Raw genomic sequence first — 23,703 nt, 5'->3', positions numbered from 1 at the left:
TTTGAATTGTCAGGCAGTAGGAATGGAGCTTTTCCTGTTGCCCTGTGGTTGTGTTTAGGGCTGTGATCCCAAAAGCATCTCTCTGAAGGATAATTAATAGCAGAACTGCAGGTAGCAGTTGTCCCCAGGCTGTTACATTCTTATCAGAAGAAAACATGTATAGTAGTATGGTATGTAAAGCCTGAGTAGAGCTGTAGTTGCTTGCACAAAGACGATCACCTTCTCAGGCGGTGCAACCAGCCCCCTTTCTAATAAGGAAGATAAAAGCGAAATTTTTTAATACAGGTTTAGTTATGAGGTAGTAGGGAGATACAAAGGATACAGCCACTTGGAGGATGGATGAAGAGTCTGCCCAAGAAAATGATATGGCTGGTTTATTTCACAGGGTTCAGACACTGCTGTTAACTGGCCAGTATAGTTTATTTGAAATAAAATTTCATCTTTTACCAAGTGAGTGTAACGTATTTGCTTGGAGGAAAATTCTAAATTAACATAGAAGCAAAATCTATGCCAAGGACCTCCAGTTTCCAGTGTAGTACTTAGTGCCCATCGGAGTTGAGCCTTACTGCAAAAAAAAAGCCATCAGTTGCAGTAAGGCCACCCTTATCAAAATAAGCAAAAATGTTATCATCTGTTTCCTCAGATCATCTCATGCTGCTGCAAGACTGGTTTTGTTGAGCACATTTCCAAATGGAAGTAACATAAGTTCATCCCTTAAAATGAGGTCATTGCCTCCCCCCACAACAAATGTTAGGCATGGTTAGCATCTTTTTGTTGGGACTCAAGCCAGAATGCATCCTGCTCCAGCACAATGGGAACCTGCTGGGGGTTTCCCTTCACAACAGCTACTGTTAAAGATGGAGTGAAAAACAAAACCCTGCTCCCAATGTGAAAAAAAGACTGGATTTTTAATCTGAAAAAGAAACCACTGTAAGCAGAACACAAAGGAAAGAGAGATGAGCATAATAAAAATACCATCAGTATGGGAGGGGGCCTGTGCACACTGAAAATGATGGCTTTGCACTTTTGAGGGTTCACTAAATAATACATATTTTTCGTTTTCTGAGAGGACCCTCTCTAGTCCCATGGAAAAGCCAAGCCAAACCCTGGGTTGACAGTCAGTGCAAATTTCCTAATAGTTTTTGTCTTTACTCACGCTAAATAGTCTCTTACTTCACTGGGAGCACTTGGAGAAAGATAGTGAATATGTATTTGCTAGCGTGAGTCAGCATCAGCATTTTCTCTTTTAAAATGGAGGCTGAAGATAATGTCCAAGTGACTTAGGAGTTAGTCTTTCCTGTAATAGAAATGTTTTTAACTTGCGTAGCTTTTCCTCAAAACAGGGAAACAGTTCTCAGGTCTTACCCCTGCACGTCACAGGCTCTGCCATCCATCATGTGGCAGGACAAGAGGACCTTAGGGTAAAGAAGGTTGGGAAACGGAGTACTGCTACCAGCGTGGCTTATCCAGCCTCAGCCCTTTCCAGAGATGTCTCTGGGATGAAGGCGGCTGAAATGAGCTCCAGACTGGAAAACCTGTTGTGGGCTCATGTGGGCTGTTGTGCAGCTCATCAGCCTGCTTTACCTTAGAGAATTGAATTTTTATAGCATAGTACGTTAAAGGGGAATACACAAATTTAAAAGAAATACACATTTCATAAAAACTGAATTCATTAGCCAATCAGCTGCATTTACACATTTCTTAAAACTAGAAATAGTCCCTTTTTCTTCCAAGAAAGTACGGGGGGAGGGGGGAGAAGTTGTGCCATCTGTGAAGAAAAAGCTTGATATTACGCATGCATCAGTACTGATACTCTCATAAATCCACTGAGTATGAAATACTGTCTGAATAGCCATTCCAGAACTAAACGCTGTGCACAGGATCTGAGGTCTGTCTCTCCAAGAATTAAAACACTTGTAAGAATCTTGATTTTTAATTTGAGTCTGGATATAGAGATTGAAAAGGTAGCATCCCCAGGGAGCACAGCAGGGAAAGGCTTCAGGGACACAGCCGGACAACAGGAATCCTGTGCAAATGCACAGGAAGGGCTGCAATCTTTGTGGCTGACTGCAAGAACATCTAAGATTCAGGGTGCTTTGATGTATGTCCCATGCCTGTTGTGCTCTTGATATTTGTCAAGACAGTGGAGAATCAAAAGCCAATTTTCATCTTCATTTCATGTTGGGATTGATTAAAAAAAAAAAAAGGGATCTGAATAGATTGCTGGCATACAGAATGCCTCTCTCAGGAATATTGAGGTTTAAGTAAATTAGGATTGGAGAAAATTTTTATTTGGTCTGTTAAGGGAATGTCCTGTAGACATGCTGTCTGTGTGGGGCTTGTCTTTCAGACGCCAGCTAGCATGGAAGGTGGAAGTGGGTATATTGAGAATAGTTACTCATAGAGACAGAGGGAGCACTTACCTGCGCCGGTGTCCTAAGCGATGGTTGGAAACCTAAAATCCTTTTTTCCCCTACTGTGTTTTTTAATGCATTTAATATAACAGGTCCTTGATCAGTCTGTGACATGGTCTCCCAGGTATGATGGCAATCCAGATAAATAAGTATTAACATTATTGTTATGCTTGTTTGATTTTTTTTTTTTTTTTTTTTTTTTTTTTTTTTTTTTTTTTTTTTTTTTTTTTTTTTTTTTTTTTTTTTTTTTTTTTTTTTAAATCCTTCAGTGATTTGAGCCTAGGCTCTGATGCTGCTCCTGTCTGTGCAATACAGAGGCAATTATAGGCTCTATCAGGGACTCCAAGAGGCTTTGTTTTAAACAAAATAGTGCCAATTGGAAATGATATTTTTCTACTCTATTGTGCTATTTAAAAAAATGAATTTAGGCTTAAAATAGAAATGTAAAGCTGGGAAAATTTTAGGTTCAGAAAGGTGAAAGTCTTGGTTTGATGTTTTTGATCAATTTTTACTGACCCCTACGCTTAGATTTTGCAAAAGTTGGATAGCGTTCATTGGTCCTTCTGGGTTTTGGAAGTGGAATGTCTAAAAACAAGGGTATTCAAGGCATTTTGCAAGGTAGAAAAAGATTGTAAGACTGTTCTCTATCTGAGCAGGTCTGAAGTAATGCCTTAGAGGGAAAGCGAAACTGGCAATGCTACGTTTAGAGAAGCTGGAATTGCTTTTGGTTTCCAAAGATGTTGTCTCTCCTTTCTCTCTAATGTTACTGCTTGTTTCTGCTTATGGCAGAGGCCGTAATGGATGGAGAGAATCCCAGAAGCCCCGTTGAACTTTTTGCGCAATTGTACAACCTCAGTCTGTTATCCCACTGTGCAAATCTCAAAATTTCTGTGCGTGGTCGCCCAAGAAGGGTGAGTTAACCAACCTGAGATGAGTTAACCCAGTCTGAGGGCTTGGGAGCTTTAGTCAAGGTTAGAAAAAGAAAGGTTTTCCCCTTTCTTAGTGCACAGGGATGTGTTACACCCTGGCTGCTAAGGCAGCTCATGCAGTTTCACACTCTAGCTCACATCCCATTCAAGTAACTGGAAACCAGTAAGGTGGAAACTGGAAGTGCTAACTCAGATCAGCTGAAGTGTGGGAGAGTTTGTGTTATCCCCGGTGTGCTGTTAAATGGCAGCTTCTCTGGGTGCTTCCTAGTTGTCATCGTAATGCCTATACGAGTCAGCGCTGCTGCCCAGCACCCCACCAGCCCTGCCGCTTGGGTGGCAACCTGGCTGCTGGTGTCAGTGATGTTTCTGGACAGTTTGAGCAAAAGGAGTGAGTTTGAGTGGTGACTGGCAAAGGAGGGCATGCTGTTTGCTTGAGGGATTTCAGGAACAGATTTGTGCATCACTTAGCAGCACCTGAGCTAGCTTGATTTGAAACATTTTTATACGTCCCCAGGCTGGAAGTGTGACCTAACCTTTGTCCTTCCTCCTGTTAGTGAGCAAGTGCTTCCAAGAGAAGTTGTTAAAAGACATAGGCATTGCTCTCCCTCTACAGTGAAACAGCAGTTAGCTATTAATGTGAATATCAGCTATTTATCACTCTTCTGCCTCCCCCACCTCCCTCCATTTTGTTTGAGCAAATAGAAAGGTTTAAATGTTTTTGAGTGTGAGCAGTGTTTCTTGTCTGGCGTGCATTAATGTGGCTGGCGGGAACTGATTTTCCATAGCAAGCTTCTCTGGTGCATCCCTTCCCCACCCAGCAGCAGCTGTAAATAGCTGATGTTAATTATCGTCCACCTGCTGACTGTGCCGAACAGACATGCCATTACACTGTGACAAAAAGGGTTCCCGGTCTATTAAGTCCTCCCTCATACCTTTGGTAATGCTGATAAAATGCTGACCTGTTTTTTACCCCAGTGGCTGCTGTTGCTAAGCACTGAGAAAATGACCTGTCTCCTGTAATAATCTGCATTGCACAGTTCAGATGATCTTCAAAATGAAAGTGTTTTACTGCACTTCTCAAGGCAGCTATTCTTCCCCATAGTCTTTACAGTTTGGACCATGTAGTTTGTGGCAGCACCTTGTTTTTGACAGAGCCTAATTAGATATTGGTATTTGGGGGCTGTTTTGTTGGAAGCACATCGCAGAAGTTGATTTGTAATGATCAGCGTGATGTGCTTGGAAAATAATAGTTAAGAGCAGGGAAGGTTGTAAGCTGGTAACTTACCGTCACGAAGTGGAATGCCATGTGTGCTAAACTCAGGAGAAAATGGAAAGTCCATAAGTAATGGTTCTCTCCTTGGAAGAGCGAGCTTGTTGTATTGAAACTACTAGTAAAACAGTCTTGTAGCTTGTACTGGTACAAAGAAGAAAGCAGACTTCATACCCACTTACTATTTTGCTGTCATTATGCCCAAGATTGCTTCATCCTGCACATGAAGGTGACTTCAGATGGGCTTGAAGCAACGTTTGCACAGAACATCCAGTTTGCAGTGGCTGCATTGACAGGAGAGGAGAAAAGTCTATAGCAAATCCAGAAAATGGGGAACGAAAAAAAAAAAAAATTACTTGAGCACTGGATAAGTAACTGAGCTTTGGTGCCAACGCGTTTTATATTTCTCTCAGCAGTTACTGCCTTTAATTTTTTCTCTAAAGGTAATTCTTGCACTCTTTTAGAACCTTAAAGGATCATAAAGCACTTAAAGTTGTAGTGATGTAAGCCTGTGATGCAATGGTACTGAGGGGGGGGGAAAAAAAAAAGACAATTCCTGTTATACTAATGGAGAAGAGGGCACAAAAAAATTTGTTGACTGCCCAAGATGCCAAGGGAAGCCGTGGCACTGATAAAATCAAAGATTATACGATTTGTTGCTCTTGAAAGCTAACCCAGTTCATTCCACTTGCTCCAAGGCAGGATCAGCATTATCTAAACTGTCCTTGGTGGATATTTGCATAACACGTTGGTTGCTAAAACCCTCCGGGGATGGGAATTACTTTCAGTGATCTCTTTCATGACTTAACCATCCTTTCTGCCATCCTTGCATTCAAGCTGAAGTCATCATAAAGCAAATTTGCACAGCTATCTTTAAAGCAAGATCTGAAAAAAAGTAAGTGCAGTTTAGATCATGGTACTGCACCTCGGGATTTCTGGCTAGTTCGCTGAATGTGGGCAGATAATGTAAATAAAATGTGCCATAAAATGAGGGAGGATGGAGAAAATAAAACAAAATGTAATCAGACATTAGAATTTAAAATGCCTTAATTTGTAGAACCATGTATTTTTCATTCAGGTAGGCCAGTCCTTCAACGTTGAGTATTTTGGAGTTTTTTAAATCTGTCATGTGAGATCTCGCAGTCTGGTGTGTTCAGCCTGGACATTAAAGGTGGTGTGGCACTTCTGGAAAAAGCAGAGTGGTTTCCATGGAGTCCTATCCTGAGCCTCACCATGTTTGTCTTCCATGCTGGGTACCAGATGTATCCCTGGCTACTAGCCTTGCATGGTAGACAGTGCTGCATAATTCACGTTTATATATGAAGTCAAATCTTGTGCTGCCTAGTCAGGAGAACAGCCTATTTACACCAGAAGGAGTTTGCATAAGCAAGGAGGGCAGGATTTGACCCATATTTGATGAGGCAGTTCGGGATCCTTTCATGTCTAGTTAAATGTATGTGTAACATGTTGTATCATTAGTAATTTCTTCGCCAAAGGAATATATTTTTATACTGTGCTGTAATTTCTAATGGGATTTTTCCTTTTTTCTTGTAGTCTGACACAAATGCAAGTTACCTGAGAGCTGCTCGAGCTGGCAACTTGGAAAAGGCTCTCGACTACTTAAAAAGTGGAGTGGACATCAACATTTCAAATCAGGTTGAAGAATATTTTGATCAAATTTGCTGGATAAATATCTTTCTCACTATTTTTTGAGCATGTCTTTATATTTGCACTTCATGTCAGTGATAACTTACACGTGGTTTTTGATGAGCCATGTTTACATATTTTATCCGATTAAAACTTTTATTTTTACCCCTTACCAAGGCACCATTTCACTTCCACTTGGAGAATGTTGTGCTATTTAATGTTGTCTTTCATTCCATTTGTATTACATCAGATCATGGGACAGCACACAGAACTTGAGACCCCAGAGCTAGTATATCCTGACTTAATTCATACTCTGTCTTTATAATCTAGTTCTTGTAAAGTTTACATACGAATAGTTTTTGGAAGCACTCTCACTGGAATATAATAATTTGTGTCCTGATATGTTGTTTGCTATGCTGGAAAATCTTTGCCAATCTTTTCCATTGCTTTTCTTTTTTTCCTTCTTTTTTTTAATCAGAATGGGTTGAATGCTCTCCATCTTGCTTCCAAAGAAGGGCACGTAGAAGTTGTCTCTGAACTCATACAGCGAGGTGCCAGTGTGGATGCAGCGACAAAGGTTGGTCAGGCCTATCTAATTGTTCTCTTGTTCACACCGATGGCATGGGCACAACATGTCAGCCAACTGATTACAGACATTACTGCAGCAGTAATTGCCCATTTTCCACTGGTGGAGTGGTCTCAATAATTGTTTAACAGAAATCTTTTAGATTACAGTAAATGTCACAGGTTACTAGGGATGAGATTTACTGAACAAATTGTAGATTCCTCTCTCGGTTTCTGTCCATGTCTTCTAGAATAACTTACCTATTAGAAATATTTGGTAAGAGTATTTTATTACAAGAAATACTATATTTTAAAGTGGAACATGTTCTTGATAGTATTGTCATGTGTTCAAGCTCAATTTTTATTACCTATTACCTATTAGAAATATTTGGTAAGAGTATCAAGAAATACTATATTTTAAAGTGGAACATGTTCTTGATAGTATTGTCATGTGTTCAAGCTCAAGTTTTGTACTCTTTTCAAATATCACTTTCTCTCATTTCAGAAAGGAAACACAGCATTGCACATAGCATCCCTTGCTGGACAAGCAGAAGTAGTCAAAGTGTTGGTTACAAATCGGGCCAATGTCAATGCACAGTCTCAGGTAAAGCAATATTTCTCCGTTTGGTACTATCAAAAACTTTGCTGACATTAAAATCGTTCTCCCCTTATGAACTATAATATTAGTAAGTATATTTAGTAGATCTCATTGTATTAATGCTGGCTCTTGAAAATAGGGTTTGATAGAGTCACTAAGATGAGTGTAATCCTGCTAACACACAAAACCCCATTCTTTTTTGGCTGTTCCACACATGTAGGTAACTGACGACAGGTGCAAGGACAAAGTTTAAACACGCAGCTGCCATTTTATTACTGAAGCAGGCATTTTAGTGAGTGTAGTGCCGAGTTCATTCCCACCTCGTAACTCAACATACAATTAAAACTTTAAATGCTTCCAGCTCTCCTCCTTCAGCTCTACCTCTTGTCAGGTGGTCAGAGTGTACCAAGAGGCATCATAGACATATCAGGTCTTGTCTTCCCCCGTAGGTGTGACAGCGCAGTGAAATCCCAGGTTGTCTTCAGGTCTTTTCCCACATGGGATGTCAACCATCAGTTGGGATTAACTCTGAGTTGCCCACCTCATTCACCAACAGAGAAAGCATAGAAATAACATCTCTGTTTTAAGTTGTCCAGAAGCCACACAGACGCACGCCCCTGGAGATGAAGAAAATGGAGGCACATCCAGGGGTGTTTGCAGGATACTGGAAGTGGTTGTGTAACAGGCAGCACATCAAAGCATTTACCCTTCAGCCTTAGATCTGCCCTCCAGTGTCCTATGAGCTGCTAATTGTTACCGAGTCAGAAGAGATACTGATAGAAGAGGAGAGTGGGAGAGAACTTGTTCAAATGAAAGGGATCCTGTTTCACATAATTCAATGTCTCAGGCTGAATCGAGCTCATCCCCTTTCCTTGTACAAGGAGGTACTGCAAGCATATGCAGAGCTTTTAAGTTTGGTCAAGTCCTTTGGATGAATATTTAGGTCAATTACAGAAAATTTGAAATAAGGGAAAACAGTGCTGGTGTTAAAAGCAAAGCAGCAAAATGAAACAGAAAAACTCTGGCTTAAAAAAATGCATAAACCACAGATTGTTGAAAGCCGGGTGGCTGTGCCATAGGAGGTGTCCCTGCATGCCTGCCCCATTCCTGTTCTCCCTGCTCAGGGGCTGGCTGGCAGGCAGTGTCAGAGAAAGGGGATCAGATTTGAGATGGTCTTCTCATCTGGCCCAGTATTGCCCTTCTGCTGTATTATAAAGATGTGGGCATGATAGAAAATGTTTGTTAAAAAGGGAAATTAAAAAATGTACATTTTAAAGAAATGTGGTGGGTTTTATGGTCTCTCAAATAATATGAACAAAATGTTTAATAGAATCTATTTCAAGAATGTTAGTTATTTGTGATCTATGCTTCATGATTCCTTCACCTGGACAAAGAAAATAGGCTACTCAGTTCTTCTTTCTTACTCTTTTATACTAGCTAGATACAGCAATATTTGGTTCCAGGCACCATATAATTTGAATTTAAAGAGAACAACAACAAAAAGTAGTTTTAAGTAAAATCTTCCATGACTGTTAAGAAGTAAAACAAAGCAGAAATATTTCCGGTGGTTTTCCTGTTAAAGAAATTAAGATGGCTTTGAAAGGATCTTTTCTGCTTGTGTTTGAGAACTTGTGTATTCAGCCCTAAAACTAAAAATAATCTGAGATTGTAAACATCTTATATAACTGCATTGTCCATACACCCTGAGGTTTTCCCACGTTACCCTTATTTTGCTAACACAGAAGAATTAAAGATTTATTCTGCTCTCTTTTTTTTTACCTTTGATGTCTTTGCTTAAGAGATGTGTATATTGGCCATGCCACACCAATACCTGGCAGTGAGATACCCCAGTTGGGATTAGTCTTTTGGGGAGGTCCCTGCAGCTCCCTGTTATCAAACTGCCCCTGGACCAACCTTTGATGTCTTTGCTTAAGAGATGTGTATATTGGCCATGCCACACCAATACCTGGCAGTGAGATACCCCAGTTGGGATTAGTCTTTTGGGGAGGTCCCTGCAGCTCCCTGTTATCAAACTGCCCCTGGACCAGCTTTGTCTGTGGTCTTGAGCATCACTTGAGCCTTCCTAAAGCTTAGAATAAAGTTCTGCTGGATTTGGCATACCTACAGAGGGACCACCCAAAGATTTTTTTTGTTTTGTTTTTCTTTTTACCAGCTTTGTCTGTGGTCTTGAGCATCACTTGAGCCTTCCTAAAGCTTAGAATAAAGTTCTGCTGGATTTGGCATACCTACAGAGGGACCACCCAAAGATTTTTTTTGTTTTGTTTTTCTTTTTACTGAGGCTGAATTTTGTACCTCTTCTAAGGGCTATTTATTACTATTGAAGACAAAATGCTTTCCTTAGGCTTGTGGCTCTCTGGCAAGTTCAGCCCCTTTTTAAAGAGAGAAGAAAAAGCAAAGTATGGAGGGAAAGATGTTGAATACCCTACAATAATTTAAATAGGAGAAAAGGTTCTTCTCTGCCTCCAAATGCTAATAATACTTGGTTCTGAGAATTTTTGCCTATTAATTATTTTCTGAAACTAATAATTAGGAAGTGTTTCCTGCTTCCTTTCTAAATGCAAATGTTTGAAAGTTAAAAAAATTAATCTTTGTTTCCAGCTGAGTTAGTAAACAGATGTTGAGTATGCCATGAAATGATAGGGAAAAATGCCAGACTTGGCTGTTGACTATAATAATAACCTATATTGTGACATATTAGGTACCTTAGCAAGCACTTTCTGGCTTCTTTGTTTTTCATGAAGCAGAATTCTAACTGTACAGTAACTAAACCGTTAGGCCTTGGTTCTGGAGTCCATTAACACATTGCTAACTTTAAGCTTTGGCTCCGGTAGGACTTCAGCACCTGCTTTATGCTTGTAGCAATGCTTTCCTGAATAGAGACCAAATTATCAAAATACTGGAACAGCAACAGACCTTGCAGACTGTGCAAGCCTTGTAAACATGTGGCTTCACAGCTGCTCAGTGTCTTGTTGATGGTAAAGTTCCTCTTGGATCAAACATCCAGTTCACGCCATTTCCTCTCCAACTGCCCTTTCTTCTGACCTCCTATTTGTCTCTGCTGCCAGTGAAGCCTGCATGCTCGGCCTCAGGTCACCTGCGCTCTCCTGCGTGCTGTGTGTTGGACGTGTGCCATGCAACTCTGCTCCGTTGCTGGGACAGATGTCTCTCAGCTGTTTTCACCATGGCTACTATAGCCGAAATTCACTGCTATAGGTCTTAGGCTACAGTTTCACTTCATCTCTCCAGAGCCCAGAATGATAATGTTTTTTCTTTGATGTAAATATATGGCCAAACTCTTCTCAGCTCGTCTCTGGCTCCACTGGTTTTCTGCAAAATCTAGGTCAGTGTCCTTTGTAATTGTTCTAGCCAAATTGCTGAGCTGCTCCCCCTGCGCCTGCCACCCTGCCAAAATGTCTGCCCTGGCCACGCTGCAGATGTGAGAGTGCTGATACTCTCAGCCAAACCCAGTCATATGGAAGCACTTCCTTAACTTTTCTGTTATTTAAGCCAGATGAAATCTCTCTTCTGTTTTACCTGTTATTTTTAACTAGCCCTTACCTCTTATTTTATTTTGTATTTCCTTTCCTCCTTGTCCTCCCCATGCTCTGGAGTAATCACCAGAAGTGGTGTTTGGTAGAGCGAGAGGTCTGGGGGGGATCTTAGCAGGGAGCAGTTGAAGAGGGAAGCTGCTGCCCCCATTGCAGCTGATTCTGTGTGAAGTTTACTTAAGAGAAATCTGAGGTTCACAGAAATCCCAATGGCATGAGATCTGGAGGATAGTAAGAAGATGGACAGGGCCCTAACAGAGCCCACTGAAACCTCAGTGACCTCCTGGCCAAAATGTTTAATGGCATCATCACCCATGCTAGTACCATAAGGAAAGGGATCGGGCAAAATCTAGCAGTGATATGTCTGACAGAGTAAAAACATGTATCATGACAGATCAGAGGAGAAAGGGATTGTTGTTCTTATTGCTGATGCTGCTTTGGTTTCTTCAGCAGTATGAAACTGCTCAGTCAACAGTATATGGATGTTTTAAGTTGTTACTATAAAATGTTTATCACTAGTTCGTGATTCTGTTGGACTGCGGGACGTGCAGTGCTATATGAAAGCCAAGCAATTTCAGGTGCAAATCAGCAACTTCTATAAGTTCCTTTAGTGGTATCTTGAACCCAGGACAGCTTTCATGACTTCGTTTTACTGTTTTGGTCTTGTGAGTGACATCAAAGCTGTGAATTTCAGAAATGCATAGAACAGTAGGGAAAAATACATCATCTTAATGTTAGTACCCAAAAATTCAGTTCCTGAAATGCTGTGACCTGTGTATAGTTAAGGCAAAGTCAAAAGCATTGACTGTAAGAGGAACACACTAGCCAAAGAATGAGTTAAACTCTGCAGCCTGTAATACTTGTATTGCATTGATTGAAATCACTCACTTAAGCATAAGCTGAGAAATGCTCTAATGTGGTTGGAAACACTGATAAACCTCTGTCTCAAAGCACCAAGAACCAACGATCCTGAGATCTCATGGTGCCTGAAATATGAAGTAGCTCAGTGACCACAAGCAGGCTATGCTCAGAAGGCAGCTCTTTGAGGAGACAAAAGGCATAAGTAGCCGGCACAAGTGAAAGAGATGTCAAAGCTAATGGAGAGAAGAGAAAAAATTGGAAAGTATTCTGAAGAGCCATTGCCCTTGCTTTTGCTACAGACTTGTATTGTATTTGCCTGTCCCATTTTGCATTTCCATTGTTGTGGCTGCTTTTATCAGGAATCATAACTCATCTTTACCAAATGATCTGTTCAGATTGGTTTTTAGTATGACTTCACAACAGATGTAAAAGGAAGTATTCTCACTTAGCTGTGGGAATTATATCTGGTCAGCTGAAAGATTCTACTGTGTGCTTTTAAATAATATTACCCTTCTCCTATCTTCATTTAAATTGCGGGAGATCACACCATTAACTGGCATGTGAGCACGCAGTTTATTTGGTTTCCTCCTAATCTACCCGAGTTTGGCAGATCTGTGGTATGTATGAAATGTTGTGGAGTGTTTATGCTCTTGTTTTCCTATTTCAGAATGGTTTCACTCCACTGTATATGGCAGCCCAAGAAAACCACCTGGAGGTTGTTAAGTTTCTTCTTGACAATGGTGCCAGTCAAAGCCTTGCCACAGAGGTAAAAGTTTGAATTTCACACTTTATGAACAAAGTAAAATGTGCTTCAGCAGTGATTCTTGCCAGCTTATATCAAACTAGTCTTTTAAATACAAAATTAAAGACCAATAAAAAGTTCTCTCTGAGAATTTCTCAGTGTGCTAATGAATACTGAGTTATTGGCTTTTCAGCAATTTAAACCATCTCTTGACATTTCTAAAATAAAAAATGACTTTAGAAACAGTTCTAAAAATAGATGTGTTCTTAGTCATAACTGGTAATCTTTCAGGTTAAGCGCTCAAACAGGGAAGCTGTGTGCATAATATTAAAGTTCTCTGTGCTTTCATTAAAAATACTGAGTAATGCGGAGTGCAACCATAAAGCAAGAACAACTGCTTACCTACGCTTTGGAGCCAGTCCTGGGATATCAGGGAAAACCTAGGGTTAGTTAGCGCTTGGAGTATTTTCTGAACTGCATTTGTTGCCATGTTGGTACCCTCTCTGTAGCACCCAGTTATCACATCTGGTCTTGCAGTGATAATTTCAAGCTGGCAGAAAGATGCAAGGTCCGTCCTTGAGGGTGTTCTGTGATCTTTCTAGAAGAACACGTTTTATTTCGTGCTTTAAAAAGTAATTCTAACTCAAATAAGGCAACCTGGAAGGAAAAAGAATAGCAGACATATTAATAGTCTTGAATGTACTGCATTGAGACAGGCTTTTAATCTGATGAATTTTCAGTTGTCTTAATTTCAAGATTTTGCTACCAAAAAAAAAAATTTCAGTATATGCTCTCTCTAATATTTATTAAATTCTGATTGCTCTCTCTGAACTGATTCCATGAAGGAAATAATGCTTATTTGAAAAAGTCCTACTTTTTGCAAAATATGAAATGCAAAATTAGTTTATTGCATCACTATAACTTATAGTATCACCATATAATGATGTACATATGGAATCTTTTTCTTTTCTTCTGAAGCCAGCATTGTAAAAAATGAATCACTAATGGATCAAAATTATGTTTTCAAAATAACTGAAAATTAGTTATAACTAGAGGTGTGCATCAGAAACTACTTTCTGGAAATGCTTAAAGATACGAAAGCCAAGAAATACCAAAATGAAATATTTTAAATCTGGAAAATTAATTGGAAAATTGTAGTTTTCAGAACACTAATTTCTATTTCTTTGGAAAAACTTGGAAACAAAGAAGTTACAGGACCCCCAGAGATGTATAATAGATTCAGACTTTTGAAAATATTCTTGCCACTGTATGATTTTCTGAACATAGACATTTTTTAAATTGTGCATGGGTACTTGGTTCTTTTTCTTTGGTATTGTTTTTCCCTCGAGCATTGTATGTCAGTTTAGGCTGTTTTTCTCCAACTCAGCTTGATGATAAGGTGCAATCTAGTTTTATCCATGGAGAATTCCTTTGAAGATACCAGCCTACAAAACAATGTTGCCTTTATTGCCTTACTTGTTTGTGATAGTTGCGTATGGGTGCTTTTTTATTTTCTCTTGGTCCAAGTTTTTATATAAATCTGATTTATCTTTATCTTTGTAAGTGCAAAAGTCTTTGCTATTAAATGATTGCCACTTAGCTAAATATTCATTAAAAATATAACTCTTTAACAAAGGTGTTTTAATCTAAATAAAAAAAATAGAACCAACTATTTACTTTAAATTGTTCTTAGTTTTTTGGGGGTTTGTTTTTTCTGGAGTGGGCTTTGCCTTATGTTTTAAAGTGCAGTTGCTAATTATAGTACTGACATCATGATACTTGCTTGCAATTGCTTTTTGTGGGTAGGCATCTTCAGAGAGCATGTGGTGGAAATGCGTTCTTGTCGGTGCTAATATTCTTGGTCGCAGTTTCCTTGTAGTACAGTGATCTCTGCACACACTGAAATGATGGGCAACTCTCATCAGAGTTAGGAAACTGGGGGTATAGGGGATGGCAGATGTTTTGGGGTTGAAATGAAGTGCTCCCTCCCATCTGTCCGCTCCCTTTTCCCTAAGGAAAGGAGAAAATGTGTTCCTAGGATTTTTTTTATATTATTGTTACCAGCATTTTTAGCAGAAGAGAAAGCCCAATGAGAAAAGACATTGTAAATAGCTAAACCACTTTTCTTTGTGAAGTGGCTGACTGTGCCACTGCCGTTGGCTGTATAAATAGACTGGGAAGCAAACGTCTCCGGGTCACTAAGGCATGAGCTGCCGCGTTCAAGGTTTCTCCAGACAGGAGCCTCCGTTTCTGCAGGTACAGCATAGCTATATTGCCAGAGCCCTCTTGTGGGGATGCTCATGGAGTTGTTTGGCCTTCAGAGCTACACAGCATTTTTCACACCCTGTGCTGCTCTCTGCCTGCAGTCTGAGGCTGCGTGGTTGTTTCGCCCCAGGAACTGCTTGTGGCCTGAGACAACAGCCCAGAGCCTTGCCCTGCTGCTGGAGGATGGTGAGCCAGAGGCAAAGGAGAAGGCTGTGGTTAAATGAGTTAAAAAGAAGTCCATGGGGGGAAAAAAAAAGCCTGTTAGGACCCAAGGAATTTCAGTGATTTTTCCTTTTTTTCCCCTCTAAAATTTTGAAAAAATGCTCTTTTTCAGAACTCCTCCTGTTTCTTCTCCTAAATTGCGGTGCTCTTTGTTTGGTAAGCCAGAGAGAGAAATTCCTTATTGAAAACATTACTTTTAGTTCCAAAAGTTAAGCAGTTAATGCTTGAACTCCGCACTTTTGACATAGTGTGAGGATCTACATTCTTCTGTGTCATTGCTGCACTTTTATTTCACACTTGGACAGTGTCACCATGACAGAAGTGAAAGAAGGTGTTTACCTACTAAACTGTAATGAAGTTTGGTAACACAAGCTTTGGATATATTGATCGAGAATTAAATGCAATAAATAAATATCCCAAGTAGAGTAATTTGCCTTTGTGATTTATGGGTATTATCTTGGGCAAAGCTGAATGTGTTCCTGGATTGGAATGCCACTTAAATGTTTGCGAAGGAACAGAATCTAAATGACAACTCTTTCATTCTTTAGTTTTCTAGGAATCCATAAAAATAAAATTATAAAAACATCTAAGACTGTACTTTTCATGTGTTTGAGGAATCAACTCTAAAATCTGTTAAACAAAAATCTTCTATTTTTCAGGTTTCTTATTCTGCACTACCTTGGTTGGCTATTTGCTAGTCTGAAAGGAAATAATTTCTGTTTGTAAGAGGATTGTACATCACATCTATATAAATTTTCATAAATGGAAGTTGTAGTAAAATAATTGGTATATTGGGAGAATGTGGTATTCCTATTCAAATATTATTAGATTTTAAATCCACATATAAAATATATCAGAGGATAGAGCTGAAGTGTTGGGGTTTTTTTCTTAAAAACCGTAGATTATAACTTGTAGCTGTGGGGGGAATGGATGATCATTTGCTGTGGAGACATCATTAACCATTGCAATTTTATTATTTCAGCTTTTTATACCTTTTTATATAATTATACACTTTATTAGACACATACTTATTTATGTAACTGCTAATTTGTGAGTGATTTCACGCTTTTTTTCTCAAGTCTCAGTCATTTTTGTTTGCTTGTGTCTTATAATTTATGTTTAAGTCTGGAGTGCCAGGAAGGTGTTTTGAGCATTTGGGACCTAGTTCACCAACACTTTACTCCAATTTCAGCGTCATTGCAGGGTACTTTTAATTTGCATCATGTTACATTTTACATTTGAATTTGAGCCAGTACTAACTGGCTAACTAACTGTTACTAATGCTGAGATCTCTTCCCTTCCCCTTTCCATCCCATGGAAAGCTTGGAACATGTGTTGAGAGTCCCCATTGTATGTTGCAGGATGGCTTCACGCCTTTGGCAGTAGCTTTGCAGCAAGGACATGACCAGGTGGTTTCACTGCTGCTTGAAAATGATACGAAGGGAAAAGTCCGTCTTCCTGCCCTTCACATCGCTGCTCGCAAGGATGATACGAAGGCAGCGGCTCTGCTCCTGCAGAACGACCACAATGCTGATGTGGAGTCAAAGGTCAGTTGTAAAAAGAAAAAAGTTGGATGCTATTAAGTGCTGACCACATGTATTAAATCCAGTGAAGATCTCCCTTAGTGTCAAGTATTTTGCTGCGGAGTTACACATAACTTTCTCCTGTAGTGTGTGATTAAGAATAACATTTCATTTGCTTCCTTTGCCTCTTTCTTCCCCATTCCCTTTTTGTTTAAATCAGGGTTAATTTCTCTTGTAGAAACTTTGCAAATGGAAAATAATAAGCAAAATATTATTAGCATTATTCTCCTGGGAATGAAAGCCACTCCTGCAGTGGTGTGCTGTAGGTGTTTTACAATTAAGTCATTTGATTAGTTGTTTGTGCAATTGCTACTTTAAGAACTTTGGTAAACATGTAACAATTAACATTCAAAATACTCGATCATTCAGCTTCCATTCAGTTGAGCTTCCTTTGTGTGCCGATTGTGCTGTCATCGGAGCTGCCATGCCACGTAGCAATCATGAAGCTTTTTGCATCCATATCACCAGTGGTGAACTAACCGTTCATTTTTTCCCCCTCTTTGCTTCCAAATGTGTTAACCTAGATGATGGTGAATAGAACAACAGAGGTATATATAAATATATATATGCATCATCACTCCTCCATGACTTAGTGCTGCTGCATCATTTCTTCCTCCTTTTTGCATCGCCTTTTATAGGATAGATACCTGCTTTAGATGAAATGAAGTAGCATGTGCTAGAGAAGACTGTAGTTTAGATACCAGGGCTTTCTGCAGCTGAAAATAGGGTTTAAAAGTAAGAGTAAGCATTCTTGGGAACTAACTGCCATCATAAAAGAGCCATATTATATAAGATGAAGTTTTCAGGGATTCTCATGGAGCATATGTTTATCAGATGTGTTAAGAGCTGCAGACAACCCTGTCATGTTGTGCATCCAGGTCTGATTTTAGGCTTCTGCATGACACTTACCTTGATGGTGTCAGCAAATAGAATGATCTGAGAGTGGTTTTATATCTGCAAAACTCCCAAAGCAAGGCAGTGGCAGCTAGCATGGCTTGCTAACAACTTAGAAATGCATCTAGTTCCCATAAGGTTTCATACTTTGCAGGACTGATGGAATTGCTGCATGTTTTAGCATTATTTTAAAAGGAAGTAAAACTACTTAAATGTGAAAATGAGTTGCTGAAGTAATTGTATCAGTAAGGCATCTTCTAATTAGGGTGGTAACTCGTGGTGTCTGAACATAACCCAGTGTGATTGCCCACAGTGGGAGACTGATCTTTATGGTACTAACTCTTGGAAAAAAAAATCCATATTAACAATTTAAAATTGTCTTTGATGTTGTTTTCATTTGCATCTACTTTGAATTTATAAAAAACAGTTAGCAAGTATCACTAAATGACTTGTATCTGAACTTCTGCAAAGACTCTCTAAGAGATTTAACTTGCAAGACTGACATAATACCGACAGCAACTGGATATTTCTAGTTAGAAATGAATTTCTTATAGAAGATGGATCATTGCTTTAATAATCACATGTTTTGCTGTTGTTTTTCTGGAATAACTGAAAGTTTTATCCTAGTTCTGGTCTTCTAGAATAATTATGTTAATTTTTTCCCTCCTGCATAGCAATATGATTTTATTTAGACTCTCTGAGAGTCTATAAATAAACATCAGTGAGTGAAAACTAGTACAGAATTGGAATGGTGACTTGCAGCAGACTCCTATTACTAGCTTTTGTCAGTGATGTGATATAAGTATTAGAGTGCCAATGAGCTATAAAAAAATAAGTATCTATTGGTTTTGTTTTGTTTTGTTTTTCCAGAGTGGGTTCACTCCCCTCCACATAGCTGCTCACTATGGAAATATCAATGTAGCTACATTGCTGTTAAATCGGGGTGCTGCTGTGGACTTCACTGCAAGGGTAAGTGTGAAATCTTAGTTATGCTTAGTCTGCTTCATCATCACTTTGAAACACTTTTTCCACAAAGGTGTGGAAAGGTACATTGCTCTTGCCAGCTGAGGGGCCTGGCCTGACTGCTCTTGTTTCGCTACCATACGGTGTAAAGGGGCTTTCCCTGGGCTGCTGAACTGAACCTGAGCTTTAGTCCTCACCTTTGAAAACTTCTGTTTTAATCAAAAAGAGCTGCTGTCTTCAAAGTTCCAGCGTTGCAAAAGGTAGGCTGGGATTCAGTGAGATGAACGCTTCCACCTGTAGCTTTAACGTATGGCAGGGGTGCTGTCCCTGTTGAATTGTCCTCAATATGCAGTTGTTTCCAGTGAACACAAAGTACAGGTCTATGAGTGAATAAAGCACTGAATGCCTTCACTGCATATGCGAGAGTCAGATGATATGTAAAGGAGATCTGAGAAACTGGAGAGGTAGAAAATGAAATGAGGTATAGAAACGGAGGGTTATCGATAATGGGAGCTGTGTGGCAGAAGCCACGGTAGAGTGGAGGAACTAACCCTCCTGATCCTGTAAGCTGTGCACCAAAGTCACGACACAGCCCAGGGAGTGACAGGGTAGTTCCTCAGATGTATGAAAAAGGATCGGGAGCCAGGAGGGAAATGGTATGGGCTTTCCTGGTGTCCCCTTGGTTCGCTCTGGGCCGGGTGGGTTGCAGCTGACTGGTGGCTTCAGTTGCGCCTTCTTGCTTGGGGAGTGGGTCCATCCTCCCACAGGCAGCTGGACTGCTCTGCGAGCCCGGTGCCAGCAGGGCCTCACCTCACACACCAGGCCAAAGTTTGTATATCTAAAAACTTGAATGCTTCTATAGTTAAGGAACATGTTTACATGCAACGGAGTGTTTATCATAAGCGATCATAAGTTTATCATAAGCATTGCAAATCCATGAAAACAATGAAATAATATAGTGTTTATTTAGCATAGAAACTACTATTTTACTTATAGGACTTCTCACAGTTAACTCCCCCCCCAAAAATAACCCCCAGCAAAACCCAAAAACTGAACAGTTCTTTTTTTAGAGATTGTCTGTGGTTAATAAGGGGAGTTGGTGGAGGGTGTGATAAAGCAGGAATAGAAATCTCAAATGAAGACCAACCCAGAATGTTTTCCTTAAACTGTAAGTAGGAGTGCAGGTGCAAAGTGTTGGTGTTGGCCACTATTCATTCAACATAGCATCATTCAGTGATTTATTAATGAAGATAAATCCCCAAAGCTAAAAGATACTGTTATAAGGCATGATCCAGTATTTACTAATGCTGGTGAGAAGAGTACTCGCAGGTATTGGGTCAAGCTGATAGTTGAGTGTCAAAGGTAAGGATCAACTCTCATATAACCCCCACAAATGATGTTTTCAAAATCACATTCATCACTGAATGTATTTCATGTTGTTGGTGAGAGAGGGGTCCCAGGCTAGATCCACATGAAGTTCACAAGCTAGGAGTAGATTTTGGGGTTAAGGGTTTCTGGGAAGCTTCTAGCTATGCGTGCTTTGCTTTCGTTGATAATGTTGACCTCTTATTCCCAAGTCCTTAAACTGACCAAATTAGAGCATTAAGGCATTTCAAATGGTCATAAGCTTTGGCATTCAGTATTTGATAGGCTCTAATCACAGGAGCAAGGAAGACGCATGGGGCCTTGGGTCAATTCTTTGCCACTCAGAAACAAGATTAGGGATTAGCAATGCTACTATGTTAGCAGTTAGCAACATTTAGTGCCAGTACCACTAAATATCATCTGCCTGTTTTAATAAAATAATAAATCTTAGGCTTCAGCAGCTCTGTTCTGAATTAGGGGCACTGATGGAGAGAGCACATTCAAAGTAATAAGGCCATCCTCCCCTCCTCTTCAAGATCTGGAGGGTCCCGGTTCTCCCTCCATTAGTTGTCATCGTCAGAAAGGCAGACTGCTCAGATGACCATGGAAGTGCAGATGCAATGATACCAGCCCGAAAGAGCAGTGGGCTGATGCTGTGACTCAGAGCACTGAACGGCTTGTTTGTGCTTGTGATAGCTGGGTGGGGGCATCTGCAGAGTACGTCTCTACTGTGTGGCCATTGCAAATCTAGGTAAAGTAGCTGTGACAGAAGGAATTGTAGCATAAATAACAGCAATATGGAGTTGAATTTTGTTCTTTAGTGCTTATCAGGCTGTGGGTAATGAAAGCGCTTCACAGGAAGATGAGTTAGACTCTGGCAGAGCGGTGAATTTGTAGGCAAACAGAGCACCAGAATAAGTTGAGTGTAAAGTACAATTATCAGCACCAAGTAACAGAGCCCTTGCTTGATCCTTGATTACCCAAATTGCAAAACAGGTAGAGGTACTACTAGATCAGGTACTAAAAATGACCCACAGGTACAGCCTGCCCACTGCCACCTCATTGCCTTTTGTTGTTTTAATTTCTGTAAACAATATCCACGATGTGCTGTCTCTCCTCTGGAGGAAGGGCCCTTATTTGAGTTGTTGACAATCTAAGACAAGCAACAGAGCAAAGATATGGAAGGGCTGTAACCCAAATAAAATCATACTGTGTGTATGTACTGTAGCTTTCAGAAGTACCAAGAGCGAACTGTAGGATGGGGGTGTCAAATGCATTTTGTGCTTTTGCAAACCACCAACCATTTTTCCTTTGTTCTTGTTAAATAAATATTAATCAAGACTACTTGTCTCTCTCTCTGTTTATGTTGAAACTATTTAGGCAAGTATCAATTCTGGGGAGAGATTAGAACAAGAGCAGAGGATTATGGTAACAGAAGATGCTTATGTGGAGGGGGCAACATGAAGACAAATGTGTGAGGGCAGGATAAATAGCCAGCTCCCACCAACTGTGTAGTGAAGGTGGGGAAGGGTGGAGAAAATGTGAATGGACATGTAGGATGAAGGCAGAACTCTGAGCCTTAAGGACTAGGGCAAGTGTGGTGAAAAGAGGAGCTGGTGAAAGGATGTAAGAAAAAGGAGGGCAGACCCGTGGCAAAGGAGATCTCTTCAGCTGCTGTGTTTTCAGCGTGTTTCTGAGAGGCCCGAGGGAAGAAAGACGTTCCAGCAATGAAGGCAGGGAAAGACATGAGCTTGATGATGGCTCTCGGTGTGTGGGCAGGAGTGAGCAGTGGTGCTGTACTGTAAGTAAATGATGTCCCCAGCGATATGCAGTAGCAGCTGCTCCCCTCACCCCTGCTGGTATACACCTGCCGGCCTCTCAGCTGTCATATACTCCCTTGTTCCCTTCTTTCACTGCATCTAAGAAAAATAGGCATAGCTCCAGGAGCTCTTACAGGTGTTACAGTGCCTGCCAGCCTGTGTACCTGCTGACCGTAGAGGCTGGAGGGTTGGAAATGTACCTGCTTTTGGTTTACACTCTTCCAGCCCAGCGACTGATTTCATGTCAGCTCTTCCATTGAACTGCATTAGCACTTCTGTGCCTGTGCTTTCTTCTCTAGCTTTGCTGCAAGTGCAGTGAAGATGGCACAACACGGAAAGTTCCCTGTGGGACGGATGGAGATAATTTCAGTAAATCACCTTGTGATGCCCCCGATTCTACCTATTTACAGGGAGGCAGCTCCAAAAACCTTCATAACCTCAGTCCAAGTGAAACAGGATCTCCTTATTGGGCTGGATGTTTGCCATTTTGTAATGAAGGAAAAATACTCATTCCAAATTGCTTGACTTCTTGGGCTCAAACTCAGCAATAAAACTGTCACAATTACTGGCAGGGTACGCATTGTAGAAGTAACAGGCATTTTATGTCTATTCATCATCCTTTTTCTGTAGTACATTTTCACATGTGTGGCTATGCTCCTCTGAAACCCTTCAAAGCTAAAGAAATCCCTTCATTGCATCACCATATTTCCCTCTTGCTTAACTGGGAGGCAATCACATATGGGCTAAAGAAGTGGAGGAAGAGAATAAAGGGTAACTGAGGGTGAAGTCAGTCTCCTTTCTTAGCCAGATTAACACGTAAGTGCAGTCGCTACCTGGGCTTTGAAGGATTGCAACAATTCCAGGCACCATTCTTTTAGCTGGCAGTGGTATCTGACATTGGAGAGGTGCTGATAAATCGTAGTTACAAACTGAAAGAAGGCCAAAGACCTTTAAGTCAATCTATTTTATCAAATTTTTCAACAGGAAAAAGTAATTGCTGTTATTTTAAGCAAAATATTGTTTATCAGCCACTTGTGCCTTTGAATCAAACTGGATCTGGTGTGTTACCTAGAGTTTTAATAATTTTGATACCTACTTCCCATATTCTGGAACTACCAACCTAGTGATTGGAGAATTGAAATCCACCAAGTGGGATCTCCTGTTCCAGGCTTTCAAATCTGTTGTTGGCATACGGTGACCATATACATAGTGAAAACTGCTGTGCTCTCATCCTAGCTGCTGCTGCTGGAGCTGGACGTTGCTGCAGGGGCTTCATGCCATGGGCTTGACTTTCTTTACCAGAATCAGGTCATCTTCAGCCTGAGGGTAGGTGAGGTGCTGGAGAAAAAGGACAGGTCATAGAGCGATTTCTTCTTTATCTCTACTGCTCCCTTCAAATTTGCTCTAGACTGCCTTGCACTTTGATGTCTAGGACTTGGAAAGGAGTATCCAGATACATGCTGAAGCAAGTAACAGCCATTGGAAGGAATGAGAAACCAATTTCCTTAGCAGTCTGATTATATCTATGGTATCCTGTGCAAGAAAGCTCTTTTGCTATAAATCAGACCCCTGCAGAGCGCCCTCCCTTTCCCCTTCAGGCCTTGCTCAGGCATCCCCAGGAGCAGTGCACAGGGAGGGCAGGCAGTTTTATCTGCTGCAATTCCCAGCCAGCTGCAATGGAGATGTGTGTCCAGACTGCCCTGTGCTAATTCTGCAACAAGAATGTGCAAATTGGTGTTTCTCCAAGGCTGCTATGCAGACCAGGGAGGTGAGGAAGGTGCTTTGAATAAACTGTATTTTCTGGGAATTATAGTTAGGAAAAAGTTATCTTTTGGGGGTTCACAAAGTCTTCAGATGTCATTCTTCTGTCTGAGATCATCTTCCAGTGGAAAGATCTGTCTAGCCCAGGTGAGGAAATGTCTCTGAAGCTCCACCTGTCTCTGAGGAGCACAGTGGTTAGAAAGGAAGAAAGAAATCGTTCTCTGCAGCTTCCAGAG

At 40.5% G+C, this 23,703-nt stretch overlaps 1 protein-coding gene across 1 annotated transcript in view; it reads left to right on the top strand.

Annotated features, from left to right (window-relative positions):
* ANK3 (ankyrin 3) overlaps nucleotides 1-23,703 on the top strand; it is a 164,086-nt gene that overhangs the window by 7,009 nt on the left and 133,374 nt on the right. Inside the window, exons 2-7 of the mRNA XM_019474926.1 lie at nucleotides 6,168-6,269; nucleotides 6,739-6,837; nucleotides 7,330-7,428; nucleotides 12,520-12,618; nucleotides 16,443-16,628; nucleotides 18,429-18,527. Of these exons, the coding sequence (XP_019330471.1) occupies nucleotides 6,168-6,269; nucleotides 6,739-6,837; nucleotides 7,330-7,428; nucleotides 12,520-12,618; nucleotides 16,443-16,628; nucleotides 18,429-18,527 (684 nt within the window). The remainder of the gene's footprint in view (nucleotides 1-6,167; nucleotides 6,270-6,738; nucleotides 6,838-7,329; nucleotides 7,429-12,519; nucleotides 12,619-16,442; nucleotides 16,629-18,428; nucleotides 18,528-23,703) is intronic.

Source organism: Aptenodytes forsteri, unplaced genomic scaffold (genome assembly GCF_000699145.1).
Source record: "Aptenodytes forsteri isolate BGI_AS27 unplaced genomic scaffold, ASM69914v1 Scaffold349, whole genome shotgun sequence".
Lineage (NCBI taxonomy): Eukaryota > Metazoa > Chordata > Aves > Sphenisciformes > Spheniscidae > Aptenodytes > Aptenodytes forsteri.
The sequence above is the reverse complement of the archived record's forward strand: the minus strand, read 5'-3'. Positions and strand labels throughout refer to the sequence as shown.